At 38.3% G+C, this 19,987-nt stretch overlaps 1 protein-coding gene across 1 annotated transcript in view; it reads left to right on the forward strand.

Moving 5' to 3' along the window:
- Positions 1 to 19,987, forward strand: part of CNTN5 (contactin 5) — a gene marked incomplete at its 5' end in the record, with an annotated part of 69,023 nt that overhangs the window by 36,906 nt on the left and 12,130 nt on the right. The window contains 3 exons of the mRNA XM_009084546.1: positions 2,442 to 2,512; positions 4,838 to 5,072; positions 17,988 to 18,097. Coding sequence (XP_009082794.1) covers positions 2,442 to 2,512; positions 4,838 to 5,072; positions 17,988 to 18,097 — 416 coding nt within the window. The remainder of the gene's footprint in view (positions 1 to 2,441; positions 2,513 to 4,837; positions 5,073 to 17,987; positions 18,098 to 19,987) is intronic.

Genomic DNA, 19,987 nt, shown 5'->3' on the forward strand with positions numbered 1-19,987 from the left:
AGGGTGCCTGATATATAACCCCAGCGTATGGCAAAAAAATGTTTTCTTTTAATAGTTTTCTTCACTTAATAGTTACTCATTTCAAAGTGTCCCCCTCTAACTGTGTATACACTGCTTTGCTGCAGTGTAGAGGAAATATATTCTTTTTATACATTCATTCTTTTAATGGGTATTCATTTGAAAGAGTTTCACTGTGTTAATGCATATCTTAGTTTGGTGTAAAAGAAATTAATTGTTATGACACTTTTATTCTTTTAATGTTTATTCATTTAAATAGGGCTGCAGTCTGCAAACCTGTTAACAAGAAAACTCTAGAAAGTGGACACTGCAGGTTAACTAAGTCCATCATGTTGGATACTTCAAAGGTGTACAGCATACTCTCTCATATTATGTGGCACCTGCATAAAAACTTCCTTTGTCTTTGTACTTTACCCAAAAATACCTTAGAAAGGCAAGAGAAAAATGGGTGCTATACATAGTTTAAATATACTCCATTAGAGATGGCATTGTAATTTTTGCATGTTATTTAACTGGCAGGTGACTCTTCATCTGCATTTTTTTCATGGCAGAACATTCATCCCAGTGTTGCAAACTGTTTGTTTGTATGCCTTTTTTTCTTTTTTTTTTTTTTTTTGAAATCCAGAGAGCAATTCAATTTATAAAAGGAAAATTTCACTACCTTTTTTTCCACGTAAGGATTAGATCTTAATTTAAACTCATTGATATCTCCAGTCAGTAGAATCTCCCTATTGTTTAGACAGTTATCTGTATATGGGATGAGCCACCACAAAGTTTTGAATTCACTGGAGAACAAGCCTGGACTACAAGCTCAGCTTGGATACTTTTTTCCCACTAGCTAAAGTTAAACTGCAAAGCAAGTCAATCAACTGATTATACAGAAATCAGGAAGGAAGGAAGGAAGGAAGGAAGGAAGGAAGGAAGGAAGGAAGGAAGGAAGGAAGGAAGGAAGGAAGGAAGGAAGGAAGGAAGGAAGGAAGGAAGGAAGGAAGGAAGGAAGGAAGGAAGGAAGGAAGGAAGGAAGGAAGGAAGGAAGGAAGGAAGGAAGGAAGGAAGGAAGGAAGGAAGGAAGGAAGGAAGGAAGGAAGGAAGGCGAAGGCACCATGTTTGGCATATCAGCACAGCTTTATTGAAGAGAAACACGTTAGAAATTTCCCCTATCAGTTTGTTAAGAACCACAGATAAAAGAGCTCACCTCATTTCCAACAGTATAAATCAGAAACAATTCATACCCTTTGTAGGTTTGTGCCATTTATAAGGAAAAACAGAATTGGGCTTATGTTTTTAAAGAGGAGTTCAGGGTTCAAAAAGTGACTGCACAAATGACTTCTGAAGTTTTATGTGAACTTAAAGGATCTAGTAACAACTGCTCTTGAATGTAAGCTATTAATGACCAACACAAGAAACAGAGAGGACTGTGTACATTAATCTAAATGTATTTTTCTTTATATACTTCTAAGATATAGAGCTACTCAATAAATAAGCTTAACAACATGAAATAAGGCCTAAATGATTAATGCTTCACAGTACATTTCTAACAATTACCTATGTATTGCTGTAAGGAAGGAAAAAAGTTTATATCTTAGAACATATTTAATCAAATAAAGAATGCAAGTGTTACCTGCTCACAGTAAATAAACTCAAGGCATTAATCATTTTGGGATCTTCCTAGGAGACACTAAGTAAGATAAAAGAAATTATGCAATTCCAAAGGCACAATTCAGATTTCTGGTTTTACAAAATACGATAATCTAATTCACAATGATGATGAGAGTTATAATTTCTTTTAAAGAATTTAATCACTTGCTCATGTGCTTTGAAGCCATACTGGTGATTTCTATTCTTCAAGAACTGTGGGTAGTACTGTTTCCAGCACTGTGCAAGAAATTATGAGGGGTGTTTAAGGTTCCTTACATTAAAATTTCTGAAAATTGGCTCTCTAGTAGAGCATATGGGAATAGATTTATAATAGCTAAAACATTCTAAATCATTATTTACCTGGGAAATAGTCAAGACATTATTATTTATGTCCTAAGATTTTACCTGAAATCTGAAATATGTCAGGTTTCCTGGCATTTCAAGTTGTCTATTAAAATACCACAAATGTTAACAAGATAATTCCTGTTTTATCTCTTAGATGATCTGTGTATTGAAACTTTGACTAATGTGCAGAAGACATAGTGATTAAAAGGTTTTAATTCCAATATTATTTTTATTTTCAGCTTGTGCTTTGTTTGACTTTAACAGCTTGAGTGTGCAATTCTCTGAAATGAAACGATCAAATTTTCTTTACCCCAGAAGCCTATGTTTTTACTTCTGATTTACAGTCTCATGTCTTCTGCAGCAACTTACTACTATGGGGAAAACTTCAGTAACTTGGACATTCTGTTTTGTTTTGTTTTGTTTTTCCTCTTTGCTCGCAGTTCCAAAGACACCTCCAGCTAATGTAAGTGGCAGAAGTGGAAGGCGACATGAATTAGTAATAGCATGGGAGGTAAGGGACTTTGCTGATTAAAGGTTTTGTTTCATGTTAACTTCTTTGAGGACAAAGTAAAGAGTGCTGTACTGGGGTTTCCTTAGAGCAAATCATAACAACCCATGAATGCAAAATATTGTTGTTATACATGCTCTAAAATTTTCAGGTGGTATGAGTAGAGGACACTATGGCAGCAGCTCCAAAGTTGTGCTAATTCATAAGACTTTTCTTCCTGATCTACTTCTTGGGTTGACTTAATTTTTCTGAATCTTATGTAAACACCAAAACAGATGAAATAATAACTAAGGGAAGAGAAGGAAAGCCTTGTAACTTTTTAAACTTTAACTTTAATTAAGAAATATTTTTTAAATTATTTCATTTCATGAAACTAATAGGATGAAATAGAACTTTATTTTGTGAAGATATTTGTGATGCACAATGCAACACAGATGTATGGCCATATCACTGGGCTATCAGGGAAGTGGCAGTTGCTATCTCTGCTAATCATAAAAAGCCTCAGTAGAATAGAGTCTTTTGTTCAGGAGTTTTCAAAACTTCTGGATTCATCAACAGCCTGAGTAGAATAGAGTCTTTTGTTCAAGAGTTTTCAAAACTTCTGGATTCATCATGAAGAGTTTCATATTCATAAAATATACACACTTATATATATTAGCTCAAGAAAAATTCCATCAAATAAATACATGAGGTTATAATGAAAAAATTTTTAGCTTAGCCTATTTGAGGAGATACTCAGATAGTAAGGGACACAGAAAGGGACTAAATCTTTAAACTGAAAAAATTTTATTATATCAGAAAAGTCTGCCTTCTGTTGGCATATCTACCTTCTCTGACATCAGCTACCTCAGACAGATCTGATGTCAATTTGCTTCATAGTCCATAACTATGAACAGCAGTATCTCTTCTATTAAGAGAGAATTTACTGAATCATGAACAAAAATATCAGGTGGCTAGAACTGCATCTGATGTGAACTAGCCTAATCCCAGTCCCTAATATGATATATTATTATGTAGTATTCATATTAAGTGTCTTAATAGTGTTTCCCAGGTGACCAGGGTGGGGGAGCTACTGGAGTGTGTTATATTTCCCTCTCAGTCAAGGCTCAAAGTTTTCTTCCAAAAGAAACCAGAGACCCATGGATAAGACTAGATTACAAAGTCTGTGTTATATTTGTATCCTGTGCCCTTGGAGTCATGAGTTTTTTCTTTTTTTTTTTTTTTTTTTGAGTATGCAGAATACGGCTTTTGAAAGATGGGTAGAAAACTGTGTCTGCAAGTGAAGTGCCTGACGATGAGACATTCACTTGCAATGTGGAGAGGAGAGGATTCAGTGTCCCCTATGCCCCTGCTCTGACTCACATGTCCATTAGCTGCTTATCTATGATGGACACTTCAAGAGAGAGGGTTTAGACACCCATTTTTGGACATTTTACATAGGCTTCATATGCTGACAGCTGTTAAACATAACCTAATCCCTAAACTAGTCCATTGACTTTATAATAAATGTAAGCTACTGCTAATTTACTAATTAGCATGAAAAGTTCCATTGATTGAGCTGGATGTCTAAGATTTAGCTTTTGCACTGCTCAGCCTCTGAAACAGATAAATCCCTTTCCTAACTGTCTGCTGATGGCAGATGTGTCCCAATTTAAGTGGTCAATTTCAGAGGTCCTCTGAGGAGAGAAAAGTAAATGAGGTTGGGGGGTGGTGGTATTTACCCCCCAAAAAATGTGAAACAACTTTTTGAGAACAACTGGATTTATTGCATTATATCCTAAGTCTCTAATTGAACCCTGGCCTTAAATCCCTAAGACTTAACACCCCATTTGGATACAGAAATTAGAAAAACTGTCACCCATAACCCAAGAGTCCCACTGTAGTAGGTGTCATTCACAACATGTTACTCACAATACATTGCTCTATATTTTTACAAAGTCATTGGTAAGGGCTATTCCACTTATAGCAACTGGTTAGGACATTAACCACAAAGTGGGAGATGTAAAAGAAAACATCTTTCTGAGCCCAAGAACTGATTCAGCCCTACAACAGTGACCTGACTATGGTGATTAGGTGAGGCTGATTCAGCCTTACAAGAGTGACCTGACTATGGTGATTAGGTGAGGAAACCTTCTTACAATATTCCTCTTTTGAAACAATTGTCCCTATTAGAACAATTTACTTAAACAGGTATGGTAAGTAAAATCCTATAATGTAACTGTAAGTGATCACCCTCACACAAGCAGCCAGATCATGATCAGCCGATGACTGACTGCTTTCTAAATTAGTAAAACCATTTCTGATAATTACCTGAACTTAATTTTTCAGCCAGTGTCAGAAGAGTTTCAGAGTGGAGAAGGATTTGGATATATTGTAGCCTTCAGACCCAATGGAACACGTGGTTGGAAGGAAAAAATGGTGACATCTTCAGATGCTTCAAAGTTCATCTACAGAGATGAAAGTGTGCCACCTCTGACTCCTTTTGAGGTGAAAGTTGGTGTTTACAACAACAAAGGAGATGGTCCCTTCAGCCCTATTGTGGTCATCTGCTCAGCCGAAGGAGGTGAGTTCAACACGAAGTTAAATTGCATATTGAGAACTATATTAAGCTATTTTTATATGTCTTCTTTTACTATGCTTTTTCAATCTTAAATATCACATTTCTTTGTACAAGTGCTAAAGAACATTAAACATGTTATGCAGAGAAGGAGGTGAACTAATTGGCAGGGTTACCTAGAAAGCAAATGACAAAGTTTAGGAATACACTTCAAGCCACATTAGTCCTAATAAAAAAATAAAACCCTCTTTTAATGAAGATTCATCCTTAATATGAAAACTGTAGTCATAACTTTAGGCTGGGCTTCTCTAACAATGAACAAAGAAATTATTATATTTTCTAACATTTCTAAGATTCATGATCCTTTATTTGATGGGTTAATCAGGCAGCAGCTCAAAGACTAAATAAATTCACTTATGACTGTTCATTTCCTGATTAATGGATACTAAAATTGCACAGAAATAAATTTGGCTCTTATTTTTATTCATTTTTTATTTTTGCTCTTTTTTATTTCATTAGTATAAAAGATCTGACTTTAAATGAATGTCCCAATATTCAATGTGAATTATAAGAACAGCTCAGAAGAACAAAGGAAAAATATTTCTTGAGAAATTTGGTTGAGAACTGCTACAAATTCTCAACAATATTTTGTGGGGAAAATTTGAGAACTGCTACAAATTCTCAAGAATATTTTGTGGGGAAAAAAACCAAACCAACCAATAACCAAGACTAATTTTTTCCAGTAAGATAAGTTGTTCTGTTCTGACAGGAACCAGTGTATGGAAATTTCCATACACACAAAAATAAAATAAATGCTATCCACAGGAATATTCACTTTTTGTTTATTATACTAATACACACAAGAAGAAAATAAATGCTATCCACAAGAATATTCACTTTTTGTTTATTATACTATCTTAAGTTATCCAACTGTCTTCTATCAAAAGGCTAAAATAAGCAGTCCTAGTACAGATGGGAGGAATTTCATGCTCTCTCTACAAAAAAAAAAAAACCCAGTGTGAAAATAATGGTATTTCATGTTATACTCTCTCTACAAAAAAAACAAAAACCAGTGTGAAAATAATGGTATTTCATGTGAAGCTGGAGAACTTTAAATGTGATTCTGCAGTAACCCATAATAAATGAGTAATTTTGGAGTCATGATGTAGCAGAAAGTGTCTACCACTGTTCTCCCACAGTAATAACAGAGGTTGGAGATACTGTTTTTTCTAAAAGCAGTTCCAGTAATTTGTTTGTGTTACACTTGTTGAATCAACATTACCAAGTGCTCATATTTTTATTAAAATATTGCATTTTCAAATGTAAAAATTGCCCAGTACAACTTGGAAATTGTACAGCTGACTTCCCTGTTCTGCAGTGGAAATGGATACTGTGAGACCGAAGGTGATGTTTTTATTTTTTAATAATTCGTACTCTAATCAGAAAGTTCAACACAAATAGAGTTTTGCAAAGGAAGGGAGGCAAAATCTTAATGGATTTTTTTTAATAACAAAAGCTATTTTAAAAAAAGCTAAATGTTGAATTGCAATAAGTGGTCCTTTGCTTGTTATTTGGACAAGTCTGGAATGGAATAATCAGTAGTATATCTTTTTTTTCTCTAATTTCTTTTAAAATATGACTTTGAAAATGATCTTAATAAAATGATTAAAAATAACTTTCTCTAGAACCCAACTTTTCTGATTATAATTCAATTACTTGAAAGCACCTACCCATCCTAACTTTGCTAATTCAATCTCTGTATGTGCCTGTACATTAGACTTTTTGATAAGAGGAATTCCATGGGCCTAAATATTTTGCAAGTCTTATATTTCAAGAAAAATATGGGACACTGTGACAATATAATACAAAATTAATTTATATAAATCTTTTCTCCAGAATAATCCTAGGTGAAAATTTAAAGGAGTAATCAAACAGTTTATTACAGCTAAATTATGGGTAATATGGAGACTGAGGACAGTAGACATTACAGGTTGCTATGAAAATGGGGAACTGCTTTTGAAAGAGGTATGAACTGTCACACTTAAGGAGCTAAACAACTGAAGGCACAATTTTTCAAGGATTCCTGTTGAAGAGTAGATATAAAATAAAGATTGACAGTACAATATATTATGGTCCTAGGGTGAATCCAGCAAACCCTTAACTTATTTGCTTTTCATCACACACTCAAGTCGCTGCTTAGTAAACATCTAGAATAAAGGCCTAGGACAAAATTAAGAGTTAAGGAAATTTTATGTTACATATTAAAAGTTTTTGCACACATACAAATGGATCTACAGTTATTTAATGGTGCCACAAATTTGTCTAAAGAAGTATATAACGTGTTGCCTCTGCTAAGCACACTGTTGGAAAACAAGAGTTTTCACAGGACAGAAAGACCATGAAAATATTTCATCTTTCTTAAGAATGAATGCATCTCTTTTTTCTCTGTGACTACATACTGTGTGCTCTCTAATCCACATTCAAAGCCCATTTGTGGTAGCTCTGAGCTGTTCTTAGGCAAGCAGCTTGACAGGTGGTATTGAGTAAGGCGTTTCCCCCAGTGAACACAACAGACTGTCCTCTGATTACATAAAGTGATTCTGGCCAATGCAAAAGGCTTAAAACATTACCTTCTGAGTAAAGGAACTCAGAAAACTTGACCAAAACACTGGGCACTTTTTCATAACTAAAAGAGGGGATCATCTTTACCTCTATTAATTCAGAATCATAGAATGGTTTGGATTGGAAGGGACTTGAAAGATCATCAAGTTTCAGCACACCCTGCCATGGGCAGAGAACCTGCCACAGAACAGGTCACTCAAAGTCCCATCCAACCTGGCCTTGAACACTTCCAGGGATGTGGCATTCACAACTTCTCTGGGCAACCTGTTCCAGTGTCTCACTACCCTCACATTAATTATTTTTTTTAACTAATCTAAATCTCTCCTCTTTTAGTTTAAAACTATTCCCCCTTGCCCTGTCACTGTCTGCCTTGTAAAAAAGTCACTTTCCCTTTCTTATGAGCTTCCTTTAAGCACTAGAAGACTGATAGACACACTCCCCAGAGTTTTCTCCAGGCTCAACAACCCTAAATATCTCAGCCTGTCTTCATAGCAGAGGTGCTCTAGCTGTCTTCTGGACTTGCTTCATCAGGTCCATATCTTTCTGAGGACCCTTGAGCTGGACGGAGCACTCCAGGTGGGGTCTCACATGGCAGAGTAGAGGGGGAGAATCACCTCCCTTGAGCTGCTGGCCATGCTGCTTCTGATGCAGCTCAGGATGTGGTTGGCTTTGTGGGCTGCAGGCATACATTACTGGCTCATGTCCAAGCTTTCATCTGGGGGAACTCCCAAGGCCTTCTCCTCAGGACTGCTCTCAATGAGTTCTTCTCCCAGCCTGTGCTAATTAGCAGGTTCTTTATCCACTACTAAGTGAGAAGAAACAATGGTACAATAGCCTTGTTCTGTTGAATAAAGACACTATTGTCCTGGTTCCAGGCAGGACAGGGTTAACTTTTGCAGCAGACAGGCACGTCACACTAAGACCCTGAATTTATTCTATACCACCTAGTGCTAATTAGCAGGTTCTTTATCCACTACTAAGTGAGAAGAAACAATGGTACAATAGCCTTGTTCTGTTGAATAAAGACACTATTGTCCTGGTTCCAGGCAGGACAGGGTTAACTTTTGCAGCAGACAGGCACGTCACACTAAGACCCTGAATTTATTCTATACCACCTAAGGCCATACGGAGGAGGTGGAGGGGGCAGTGGCCAGTGTTGCAGCGCTGGTTCGGTTGGGTGTGTGCATTGGGGCAGCGCCGGGTTCTGCGTGGTGAGCGATCAAGAGTGAGTCATTGGTCTGTCTTGCACACTCTGTTATTAATATAGTTGTTACTGTTCATTTTCTTGCATCATTGCTGTTTCTTAGTGAATTGTTCTTATCTCAACGCGTGATCTTCACCTTTTGTTCCAATTCCCTCCATCCTACTGCAGGAGGAGAGGGTGAGGGAATGAGCGAGCTGCGCATGGTCTGGGGGGTTTCAGCAGAAACCCTAGATTGGGGAATACCATTCCTAAACAATGACAGTCTTATTTGGTGCTCAGCGTGGGGCTCAAAGGGTGGAGGTAACAATAGATCTGACCAGAGCAGGTTGGAAACTAACATGCTATAAGCAGTTGCTGTATTATGTCCAGAGCCACTGGTCACAATGTTGTTTAGTCTGTTCACGTGGTTGTGGTACCTCATTCTGTATGTACTCAGGTATCTGAACAACGTGCTTCTCGAGGTGCTCTTTTTCAGAGCAGGGAGGGGTTTGAGGATTGGTTTGTTGTTCTTCTGTGTGATACCAACATTTGACAGGATAACATCAAGCACAATGAGGGTCATTTGGTCTGTGTATTCTGTGTTGCCCTCCTGCTCTTACCTTGGGGGCCTCCTCTGGGAATTCGTTGATAATCGTGCCTACTCCATGGGAAGAGCAGAGGAGAATGATTTTCCCCAGCTTTTCACCCCCTTTTCCTCCTTCAGGCTTATTACAACATCTCTTGAGAATTTTGAATTTTCTTTGGATGTTAAGGAAAGTGTGCTCTTGGTGCTATGTCTGCCAAGTCTCCTCGGTGTAGTCCAAACCATGTTTAGGGTTACAATAAACATTTTTAGGAGAGTTGTTCAGAGACCTACCCTGAGGGTGGAGAGTCATGAGTGGCATGGAATGTGGGAGGATATGGGCCAGTATTTGGAGCACTTCTTTTCTCCAATGGTTTGGGAATCCACCCCTGAGCAACTACAGGACCCTATTAAAGTGGTACATTAATTGTGAGAAGGCCTCTATAAATCCTGTGTACACGATACATGTGGCAGAAGTTTCTATGGCAAGCACCGTCAACATGTGCTAACTCATTGGCAGTGACGACATGGAAAGAAGAACATACAGTGGATGATCTGATTATCCAGCTCAGGCAATAAGAAGAAAATGTCTCCCCTTTCTCCCTATGGGCCTGTGTTTCACCTCTGGAGAAACAGCAATTCAAAGAGGACGATGAGAGGAAATGTTCTGTGTCCTGCCAGTGCAGATCAGAGTCTCTACTATTAGGAGCAAGTGTCCCCCTGCTCAAGAGAGAAAGTGCACACCATGGGGTACCCTGTGGGTTTTCCTGTGCAACCATGAGGAAGACATGAAGAAGTGGGATGGAAAACCCACCTCTGCTCTAGCAGCATGGGTATGAGAGCTGAAAGGAAGAACAACCACTGCAGGAAATTTTTCAAGGATAGCTGCTGCTCCCGTTTCCAGTGGGCAAGTTCTCAGACACAATGGCAGGGCTGGTGATCCTTCCAATCCTCTTGAAGGGACATCTAGTTCATATTTACAAGCAATAAGCAACACGTACCATGGCCAGGACTAGGGGAACCCTGCCTCCATCCAGGTGGAAGAAAGAGACAATCTATTGGTCTGTGGATCTAATGGCCTGGCTTATCAGACCCACAAGAATTTAAGGCTTTAGTTGACACTGGCATACAGTGTACCCTGATGTCATCAAGTGATAGTGGGGCAGAATCTGTCAGTATTTCTAGGGTAACAGGGGAATCCCAACAGTTGACAGTACTGGAAGCTGAAGTGAACCTAACTGGGAACAAATGGCGAAAACAACCCATTGTCCAGAGGCTTCGTGCATCCTTGGCTTAGATTACCTCAGGAGAGGATATATCAGGGATCCAAAAGGGCATCATTGGGCTTTTGGGATAGTTGCTGCAGAGAAAGGGGAAAGTAAACAACTGAATACCTTGCCTGGTCTCTCAGAAGACCCTTCTGCTGTGGAACTGTTGATGGTTGAAGAACAGCAGGTCCTAATTGCTACCACAACAGTACACTGTTGGCAATACTGCACCACCCGAGACACAATGTTTCCCATCCATAAGATAATTCGTGACCTGGAGAGCCAGGGAGCTGTCAACAAGTCTAGGTCACCCTTTCATAATCCTTTATGGCTAGTGCGTAAGTCCAATCGAGAGTGGAGCCTGACAGTAGACTATCGTGGCCGGAATGAAGTCATGCCAGATCTGGGTGCTGCTGTTCCAGACATGCTGGAACTTCAGTATGAACTGAAGTCAAAGGCAGCAAAGTGGCGCCACCATCAGCCAGTGCATTTTTCTCCATTCCTTTGGCAGCAGAGTGCAGGCCAGTTTGCTTTCACCTGGAGGGGTGTCCAATACACCTGGAACTGATTGCCCCAGGGGTGGAAACACAGCCCCACTTTGGGCACCAAATCAGGCTGTCCTGGTTTAGGAGTGGTATTCCCCAATTTAGTGTTTTCACTGAAATCCTCCAGACAGATGACCTCTCTCCATATGGAACCTGATGGTGCCAGTCCGCACACACCAACCAAACCAGCACCAGAACCAGGGTATACCCCACTCCTTCAGTCCCCTCTGCATGGCCTGAGGTGGTATAGAATAACTCCAGGGTGCTAGTGTGCTGCTGCAAATGTTAACCCTGTCCTGGCTGGAACCAGAAGATCTATAGAAAAGCTGATCATAGCAAATAACAATGGAACATAGCAGGAAATATTTTTATAAACTGGAATTAACAGTTGAGATTAGAAATTAATGCATTTTGGTTTGTCTCTGAGCCAAGGTTGTAAAATCTATTTGATGTTTATACTGCAAAAAATTGTACTTTTCTAAGACAGCACATTAAATCTAGAGATATACCCACTAAAAGATATTCAGAATAAGTAAAAAGTATATATGATAAAATGCAAATAATGAAAATTATAAAAATGACACAAGTATAGACAAAAATTAAGGTTATTTTTTTTGTAAGTTAGGAAAGTACATAAGGCAGGAAAAAGTGAAGTAAATAAGGTATTGCCATTAAAGACAATGAAGGAATGGACCAACAATAATGAAATACTTTATAATTTTTTTTTAATAAAGATGGCATAGACAGGATAGCTAATAAGAAAGTCTGTAAATTTTTTAATATGTAGCGAAAATTTCTGATATTGTCAAGTGCTCAGAAATTCAACCCTTTCCAAATTAACACAGAATTTGCTATTGAAATGTACCATAAATGAAATTTAATCTGTTTTTCTATTTGTGACTGCCATGAATGGTGAGAGCTAGTCCCAAAGGTCAAAATCCTGAGGCAAGATCTTTCTCATCCCAAGATAATAAAGACAATGAACAGTTGGCAAAAATAGATTTTAGCTAAACATTCAAGAAAAAAAAAAATTCTATGTAAGTGCAGAAAAATACGTTTACCACCTGACTTGCAAAAGGCTTCGAAGGCTGCTGGCAGAATTACTTAAGGATCAGTCTTAGATCATATATATTTAATATTCATAATGTTAATAGAAGAGCTGGTTATGAAATACAGGGAAGGGTCTCACCAACATACAGAAAAAAATGTGAACTAGAGGAAAAGTAATGACATATAAGTGCTAGGTCAAGTACAGAAGGAATGGTAACAAGCTGATCCATTACAAAATGGGAACCTAATAGGTAGAACCTACATGCAAGAAAGACTCAAATCTTTAAATTTGCATTAGGGCATCATTGTGACACAACTATCACATTTTGGGGCAGCAGTAGTTACCCAGAGTCAGTACTTCACCACGGTTCATGCTAATGATGTAACGTCATGCTCAGGCCGGTGCCTTGCCTCTGTCTCCACTTAGTTTTCAAGTATAGATGCAGCCTAAAAGCTCAAGAATAAATATGAATCAGAGTCCAATACATAACTAGATGAGAATATAAAAGGAAATAGAAATAATAGAATAGAATTAAGCTTCTGGGAGAAAGATGGAACCCAACTGGTTTCAAGATGAGTTATGTCTTTTATAAATGGATTTCTTTTTAATGATTGCCACAATGGTTGATACAGGATCAGTTCTGTTCCTTTCAGTATCTATCGTCTCCTTCAGGCACCTGATGGAATTATCTCCACAACAATTGAAAGCTCTATAATTTTGATAGAGTACCGAATACTACTAAAAACTTCAATATATGAAATAGAGAGCCCTAAGCAATACAAGGTAAAGCCTGAAGACACTCAGACAAGCTGTTTAAGACCTCCCAAGGGGCCCCAGATGCACTTCCATAATACATTCAAGATGCAATGATACTGCACAGAGCTTTTGTTCTTGCTTTGAGCCAATGGAGATCCAAAGGTCTCAGTTATCTGAAAGGCAGAGGACCATAGAGCAGCCTTTACAATTTTGTTTCTCCTTAACGTTTAGTTTGCATCAGGCCAGCTAGTGGATGTGATATTAAGCAAGACACTGCAGAGTGAAGAATTGCTCTGGTTAGGCCCATCTTCTCTTACTTGTTGCCCAGAGTGCTAATTTAGATAAATAAATTACCCTTTTCTTTTCATTTGCAGGTAAGAATGTGCAATTACACACTTTTAAATACAACTTCTATGTCTTTAATTAAAATCTTACATTCATGAAGCGAAGTCCTATGGTTCATTTCATAGCTAAAGCTGAGCTACTTGGGGTTTAGGTGAACCTGAAAACTAATAAATTGGCAGATTACCTGTAAACTACAGTGGGTTATTTCCTGTTTCTCTGAGAGGATCCCTCTGGAGAGGTCCTGTAAAAGTTCATCTAGAGCTGTCTCCAGTAATTTTTTAAAGAATGAAATCACAATCCTGACATGTAAGAGTTTATTAAGCACTCCTCCGATCAATGCCTCTAGCCCCCATGGGAAAGCAGATGTGCAATCAGTATAATGGGCACATCTCCTCGTCACATCCCGAGGATGACTCTGGCTGCCACATCACTTGGTGGAAAAGAACCATTTGTATTCGTGAAGATGGCAACACTGCTCTGGTAAAGCCTTCATGGAATAAGGCAGCTCAGTATTCCAAGGTGACCCTTTGCTGTGTAATAAATCTGTGTTATTCCATGGGAAAGGGAGAGCCACAGCACAACGTATACTGTGAGCAAGTATGCAGGAGAGCATCATTACAGGAGCAGGCTTCAAATGTTCTACCTGACAAGTGTTTCAGCACTTTAAAAAAAAGGTACAGGGCAGAGGTCTTCACTGCTTGCTCTTTTCCTTCTAATTTTTCGCTGTTTTAAAGTCCTCTGCAAAGACACTAGTCAGAGAGAAAGTGAAAATAAAAAGGACTTGATGAGAAGTGAGAAATCCAAGGGCCTGTCCAGGAAAGAGTAATCACATTTCTGGTGTTTTGGAAATTAGATATATTTTTCTCTTTCTAGAACAAGGTTTTGGAGCAAGTTTTATATCCTGAAGGCAGCCATGTCACCACAGACCTGGTGGAGTCCCCAAACTCAGGACACACATCAAACAGGCTGAGAGGAGGAGCTCAGCAGACCATCTCTTGGCTTTTTTCAGGAATGGATAATGTTTGCTGAAAGTGCCTTAATTTGGAAGATAGTCCGTATAGCTATTTCTAGCGAGGGAAAAAATGTTACCACTTTCTTTACCTACAGGTTGACACAAGAGGGTTGACTTGTCCTGATTTTCCTTCTGATAGGTCTCTTGTGGATTTTTACACAGAGGGACATCATCACAGAAACGGGTCCTTGCTGAAATCCCAAAATCTCAACTATATCAAACTGCCTGCAGTCATAGTGCAATTACCCGTACTGAGGTTTTTAGCTTCAAATAAGGGATCAGACTTTGAATTAGAGTACTATGTAAAAATCCTTTTTGGAGGCAAAATGAGAACTGAACAGATATTGAGTGGTTGAGGAGTTCTGACTGAGGCTCTGTTCCACAGGAGAGTTAAAACATAAACTTGAATAGGCTCTCGCACACACTTTTTACGTTAGATCATGTGGAAATCTTTCAAGAATTACTATCTCAGAAAAACAGATCCATTTGCAATTATAACTATGGAAAACACAGTAAGAATTAATAATTAATTGTTCGTTATTTATTTTCCATAGCAAAATTCAGGGTTCCCTCTCTGAACATTAGATCAATGCAATTAGTGTAAATCCATATCCTTATTGCAGCCATCCCAAAGACCTACATATTGATCATGTTGACTTAGAGTGTGTTTGCAGCACATGGAAAGACAATGTTTCATTGACAGTGCACACAGCCTTATGAGACTTTACCATGCTGCTTCTTTAATTCAAACAGGGAATATTAAAGGGACTATTAAAGGTATTGGTCCTTTTTCCAAGAAGTATGACCTTAGGCACTTTGGCAGACACCTATAGGTTTAGCATAATGGCAAGATATGAAGAAAATAATATGATTATAACATCAGTGACCATAACAGAAAAAGCTAATGAACCTGTCAAACTTATCATTAGTTTTAGATACAGAGAATAAAGCATGACATTGGAGTGAACCACAGACTGTATTATATCATAAGAAATTATATGGTCCTCATCTTATCTGAATCAATAAAAAATGCTATTTAGTCTCCAAAAACTTTCAGACAGTCATAATATATCTCATTTCCAAATATATAATTTCTGTTCTTCTGCTGAACACTTCCATTCTCAATGTCTAATACAAGTGAAACTGCAGTGAGTTATTTCTGAATATGTAAGGAATACATTTTATTCACATAAAAAATCCCAAACTATTTCTGCTCCATTTGTTGAAAACAATTTTTAAAAATATCAGAAAATACTCTGTATTTCTATTCCAAACAATATATAAACCACTGCTAGTGAATGCTATGAAAAAGAAATTATACCCACATTTATAGAAAATGTAAAGACTGGCAACCAATGTTTTTTGTACATCTCAAATTATTTATCCCACTGCAATCTTTTCTGACAAGGTAATTGCTTCAGTAATGCAAAAACTAGAAAATAGCTTTTACCACACAAATCTTAGTAGTACATAAAATAGAAAGCAGGATGTAACTATTGAACAGAAAATCATATTATGAGGAATATATTTCTTCATAGCACAATTCTTTCAGTACTGAATTCAAAAGATCATTTCCCTTATTCCTGGAGATATTTTTTTTATTCTTTGTTACCTGAATAGTTCATACATATTTTATACTTATTAGTGATACTCACTGGCAAGCAACATTTTGCATGACATCAGAAATGCTTCTTTTCTTCAGAAGTAAATAAAAAAGGAGATCAAAAAAGAGCTGGAAACATTAAAAATCTGGCATGAAAAAGGATGAAAACTTTGTACAAGCCATGTCAGAGAAAAGGTGAAAGCTGTGCCAATGCCTTCAGTGTGATCAGAGAAAGGGTAGATAATGAGTCAAGACTGATATTAGTTATCTTACATATTAGGCAGTTTGATCACTGAGAAAATAAATAGATAATTTTATCTTAGGCTGTTCGGTAACTGTAACCCTGTTAAATGAGTCTCAAAAAAAAACATTTTTCAGAAAGCTCTTTGATGTGTCTCCCTATAACATAAAAGCCAGGACCGTGATCAGAGAAAGGGTAGATAATGAGTCAAGACTGATATTAGTTATCTTACATATTAGGCAGTTTGATCACTGAGAAAATAAATAGATAATTTTATCTTAGGCTGTTCGGTAACTGTAACCCTGTTAAATGAGTCTCAAAAAAAAACATTTTTCAGAAAGCTCTTTGATGTGTCTCCCTATAACATAAAAGCCAGGACCTCTGCCTGCCCTTCAGGAGCAGATCAACACATTAGAAATGTAATGAGGAACATTAGGCCAAGGCAGAAATTGCAGGCTGTGAGACTGTAGGGGAATGTGAATTCCCCTTTTTGCTGAGCAAGTGAACTACACCAGAAAGGTGGAAAAATGCCACTACTGTGCATTTCAGTCTGTGTTCAAGTCTTGTCTCCACTGTATGTCTTAAGCAAATTTTCAGTAATATTTAGGTAATAAAGCAGAAGATCCAAAATATTTCTTTAACTCATGTCTCAGTTTCATTTGTGAGAGTTTTTGGACACTTGTCATTCCCAGTGCACTAACTGGTGATACAAACGGTTGGTGGTATGCTCAATGTACTGTCGTGGCAAGTCTCTAGGGACTTTTTACCCAACTTCCCAACCACTGAAAGAAGTCAGACCTCTATGAAGTGTTCAATGATGTGAGAGTGCAAAGCCAAACATGCCTGTGGCAACACCATTGAGCATGTGTGGTTTATAAAGCATCCTACAGCCCCATGGTTCCAGTGAGCACCCTGGCCATACCCCAGTGCCAAAGGACACCTGCCCTGGCTGAAGGGCAGGAAGGGTTGTCTGCTTCAAATAATCAGGAGGTCAGGACTGCTAAGTGTCCTAAGAATAGCACGGAGATAGAAACATGGACATAGGGCCAACAGTAACAACACGAGTAACCAGGGGGACAAACCCTAGGTCTCAGTGCCTTCTTTATAAAAATGTGCATCCCAGGCCTAAAACAGTAAAATGCTGCACAGTAGAGAGAAGGTGGCACATCCCAAACACTGGTGCCTGTGACTTCAAGGACATAATAATATAGTCCTTAAAAATTTCTTTTACGTAGCTTTTCACTACAGCACTGGCTATCACTTCTTACTCAGTATCACCCCAGGGCAGGACTGACTGAGCACCCCAGCAATGTATTGCTCATCCTGAGCTGACAGAATGGCACTAAAAAGCCACAAATAGAATGAATGCTCCATTTACTGCTGAAGTTAGGGCTATTAAAGGGGTGTGCAGAGGCAGGGGACACATATACAAATATTAAAGTTTTTTTTGAAAAAACACAGACGAGATTCTTTCACAGTTTGCTGCACCTATCATCAGTGATGAGATATTGATGTAGCATGACACAAATAAAGAAATACAACAATAATAATCTCTTCATCTTGTTCAGTTTTTCATGTTCCTCTCAGTGTCATACCTTCTTGTGAGTATTAAGGTAGAATAAAGGAAGTAAATGACAGTTTCAGATGGAGTGTTTTTGATAAATACAAGCTGTTACAGTGGAGGTTTATTGTTTCAATTTTTCTTAATACAGAACCCACTGCTGCTCCCATCGATGTCAAAGCTACGAGTTTGTCTGTATCAGAGATTCTTGTTGCGTGGAAACATATTAAAGAAAGTCTAGGAAGACCACAGGGATTTGAGGTATGAACACAGAATATCATAATGAGAAGTCTTGTTGCTTTTGCTAGCATTGCGTTCTGTTATCATGTGCCATAGTGAAACTTCAATAGAGATTATGCTCGGTTTAGAATACATAAGACTAGCTGTAGAACAACGGTCACAGCTGTAGCACCAGAACATCTTTTATTTATTTGTGTTTGAAAACTATTCAACACCAGTTCTTATAACATCTCTTTGTCACTTCAAAAAGAGCTGAAAGAACTGCAAGTGACCCAGCATGCATCGTTCACAGGCTGGGGAAAATTAGGTATTGACTGTTTCCAGCTCGAAGCAACCAGTTCAAACTTGTTATTTACTGACAGCAATCAACACAGAGAAAGCAGAGAGAGCCTCTGCATCCCTGTGCTCTCATCCCACAGTAGCTGAGGGACATCTGCTGGGCAGACCATAACGGTGGGATGTCAGGAGGGGAAGTAGCAGCTATACAGTCCATAAATAAAGCTCTGCTTAGAGACAACCCTTCCTGACTTGGGAAAGAGAACCAGCCCTTGCAACAGACCTTTTGGATATAGTTGGGAGTTTACAATCCAAGCCTCTGGGAACAGATCAGATCTAGTACTAAACCTATCTATCCTTTGGGGCTGCCACAGCTCATCCTGACCTTGTGGATCAGGCTGTGATGATCCTCATTAAATAGTCCAGCTAAATCCACTTTACTGATTTTGGGATGCAGGTTGTTTGATCTGCTTTAGCCCTTTAGAGTGCTGACTCTTTCCTGGTTCTCTACAGTAACACTGAAAACAGGGAAAACATGTAGGTCTGTGGTAGACACCAATCTTATGGGTGTCTAAAGATATCTTCTGACCTACTAGCAGCATATCCAGACAAACCCAGGATCTGGTGATCATCACTGATGGCCTTTGGAAGGAAACAAAAGTGTCCTGGCAGCACTAGAGCCAACACGTTCTCCAGCTCAGCCTCAGACTGGGCAGCCATGGCCAGGACAGCACATTTACCCCATTTAGACACAGCCAGTTAGCATTTTTTTACATTTTTGCTGTAGCCTCTTGATACCTCAGATACCAATATCTGCATTACTATCCAGCACAGTCCAAACAGGCTGTCACTATGGCATGTCCCCTCATGTCTTATATTTGTCCAGGTGTCTTTTCCATCTACATCTCCATGCTGAACTCTGCAAACCCTCTGTCCATTCTCTTTCATTGTTCTTTGCTCCCACTCCTTCCTTTTGTCAAACATGTTTTATCCCTTTGCACATGGCTTGCTTCATGCAGCGGAAGTGATATCTGACCGTCTTACCTTGAGACCTTCTATCTATAAGAGGAAAAAAAATGTACTTGATAGAGATGATATTCACCTTGCAAATGCTAACCCTCTCCATGTCAAAGTGTTCCACTTGCTACAAACCCGACTTCAGTCTTGAGGCCAGACTTTTATCATCTGAAGTAACTTACTTGCTGCACTCTGTCTTTATTCTCTTCAGAAAGGTGGCTGTTTTGTTATTCTTTCTCAGATATCTTAACATCTTTTAAATTACACCTGCTATTTTCACTCTTATCGTCATTTTCAAAATGTTCTATTAATTTTGCTTTACATGTTTTAAAATGAAAAGTAGATTTTTTTTCTAAAATTAAACACTATTTCAAAACTTGAATGTATTTTGCATTTACCTGTTTGTCCCATAATATTTCCCTTAGCTCTGCAGATATGTCCTAGCAATAGATGGCTGTTACAGGTAGGGCGTTGGGCTTTCTTTGAATCAGAGGTGGTTTTCCTCACTTGGAAAGTGTTTAGACCTTTGGAGTTTAGCATACTCTGACACAAACAGTAATGTTTGCTTGCTCTATAATTCTCATGGATTTCTCAAGAATGAATTTGAAAATGCTTATT

The sequence above is a fragment of the Acanthisitta chloris genome, unplaced genomic scaffold, assembly GCF_000695815.1.
Source record: "Acanthisitta chloris isolate BGI_N310 unplaced genomic scaffold, ASM69581v1 scaffold3631, whole genome shotgun sequence".
In the NCBI taxonomy this organism is placed as follows: Eukaryota; Metazoa; Chordata; class Aves; order Passeriformes; family Acanthisittidae; genus Acanthisitta; species Acanthisitta chloris.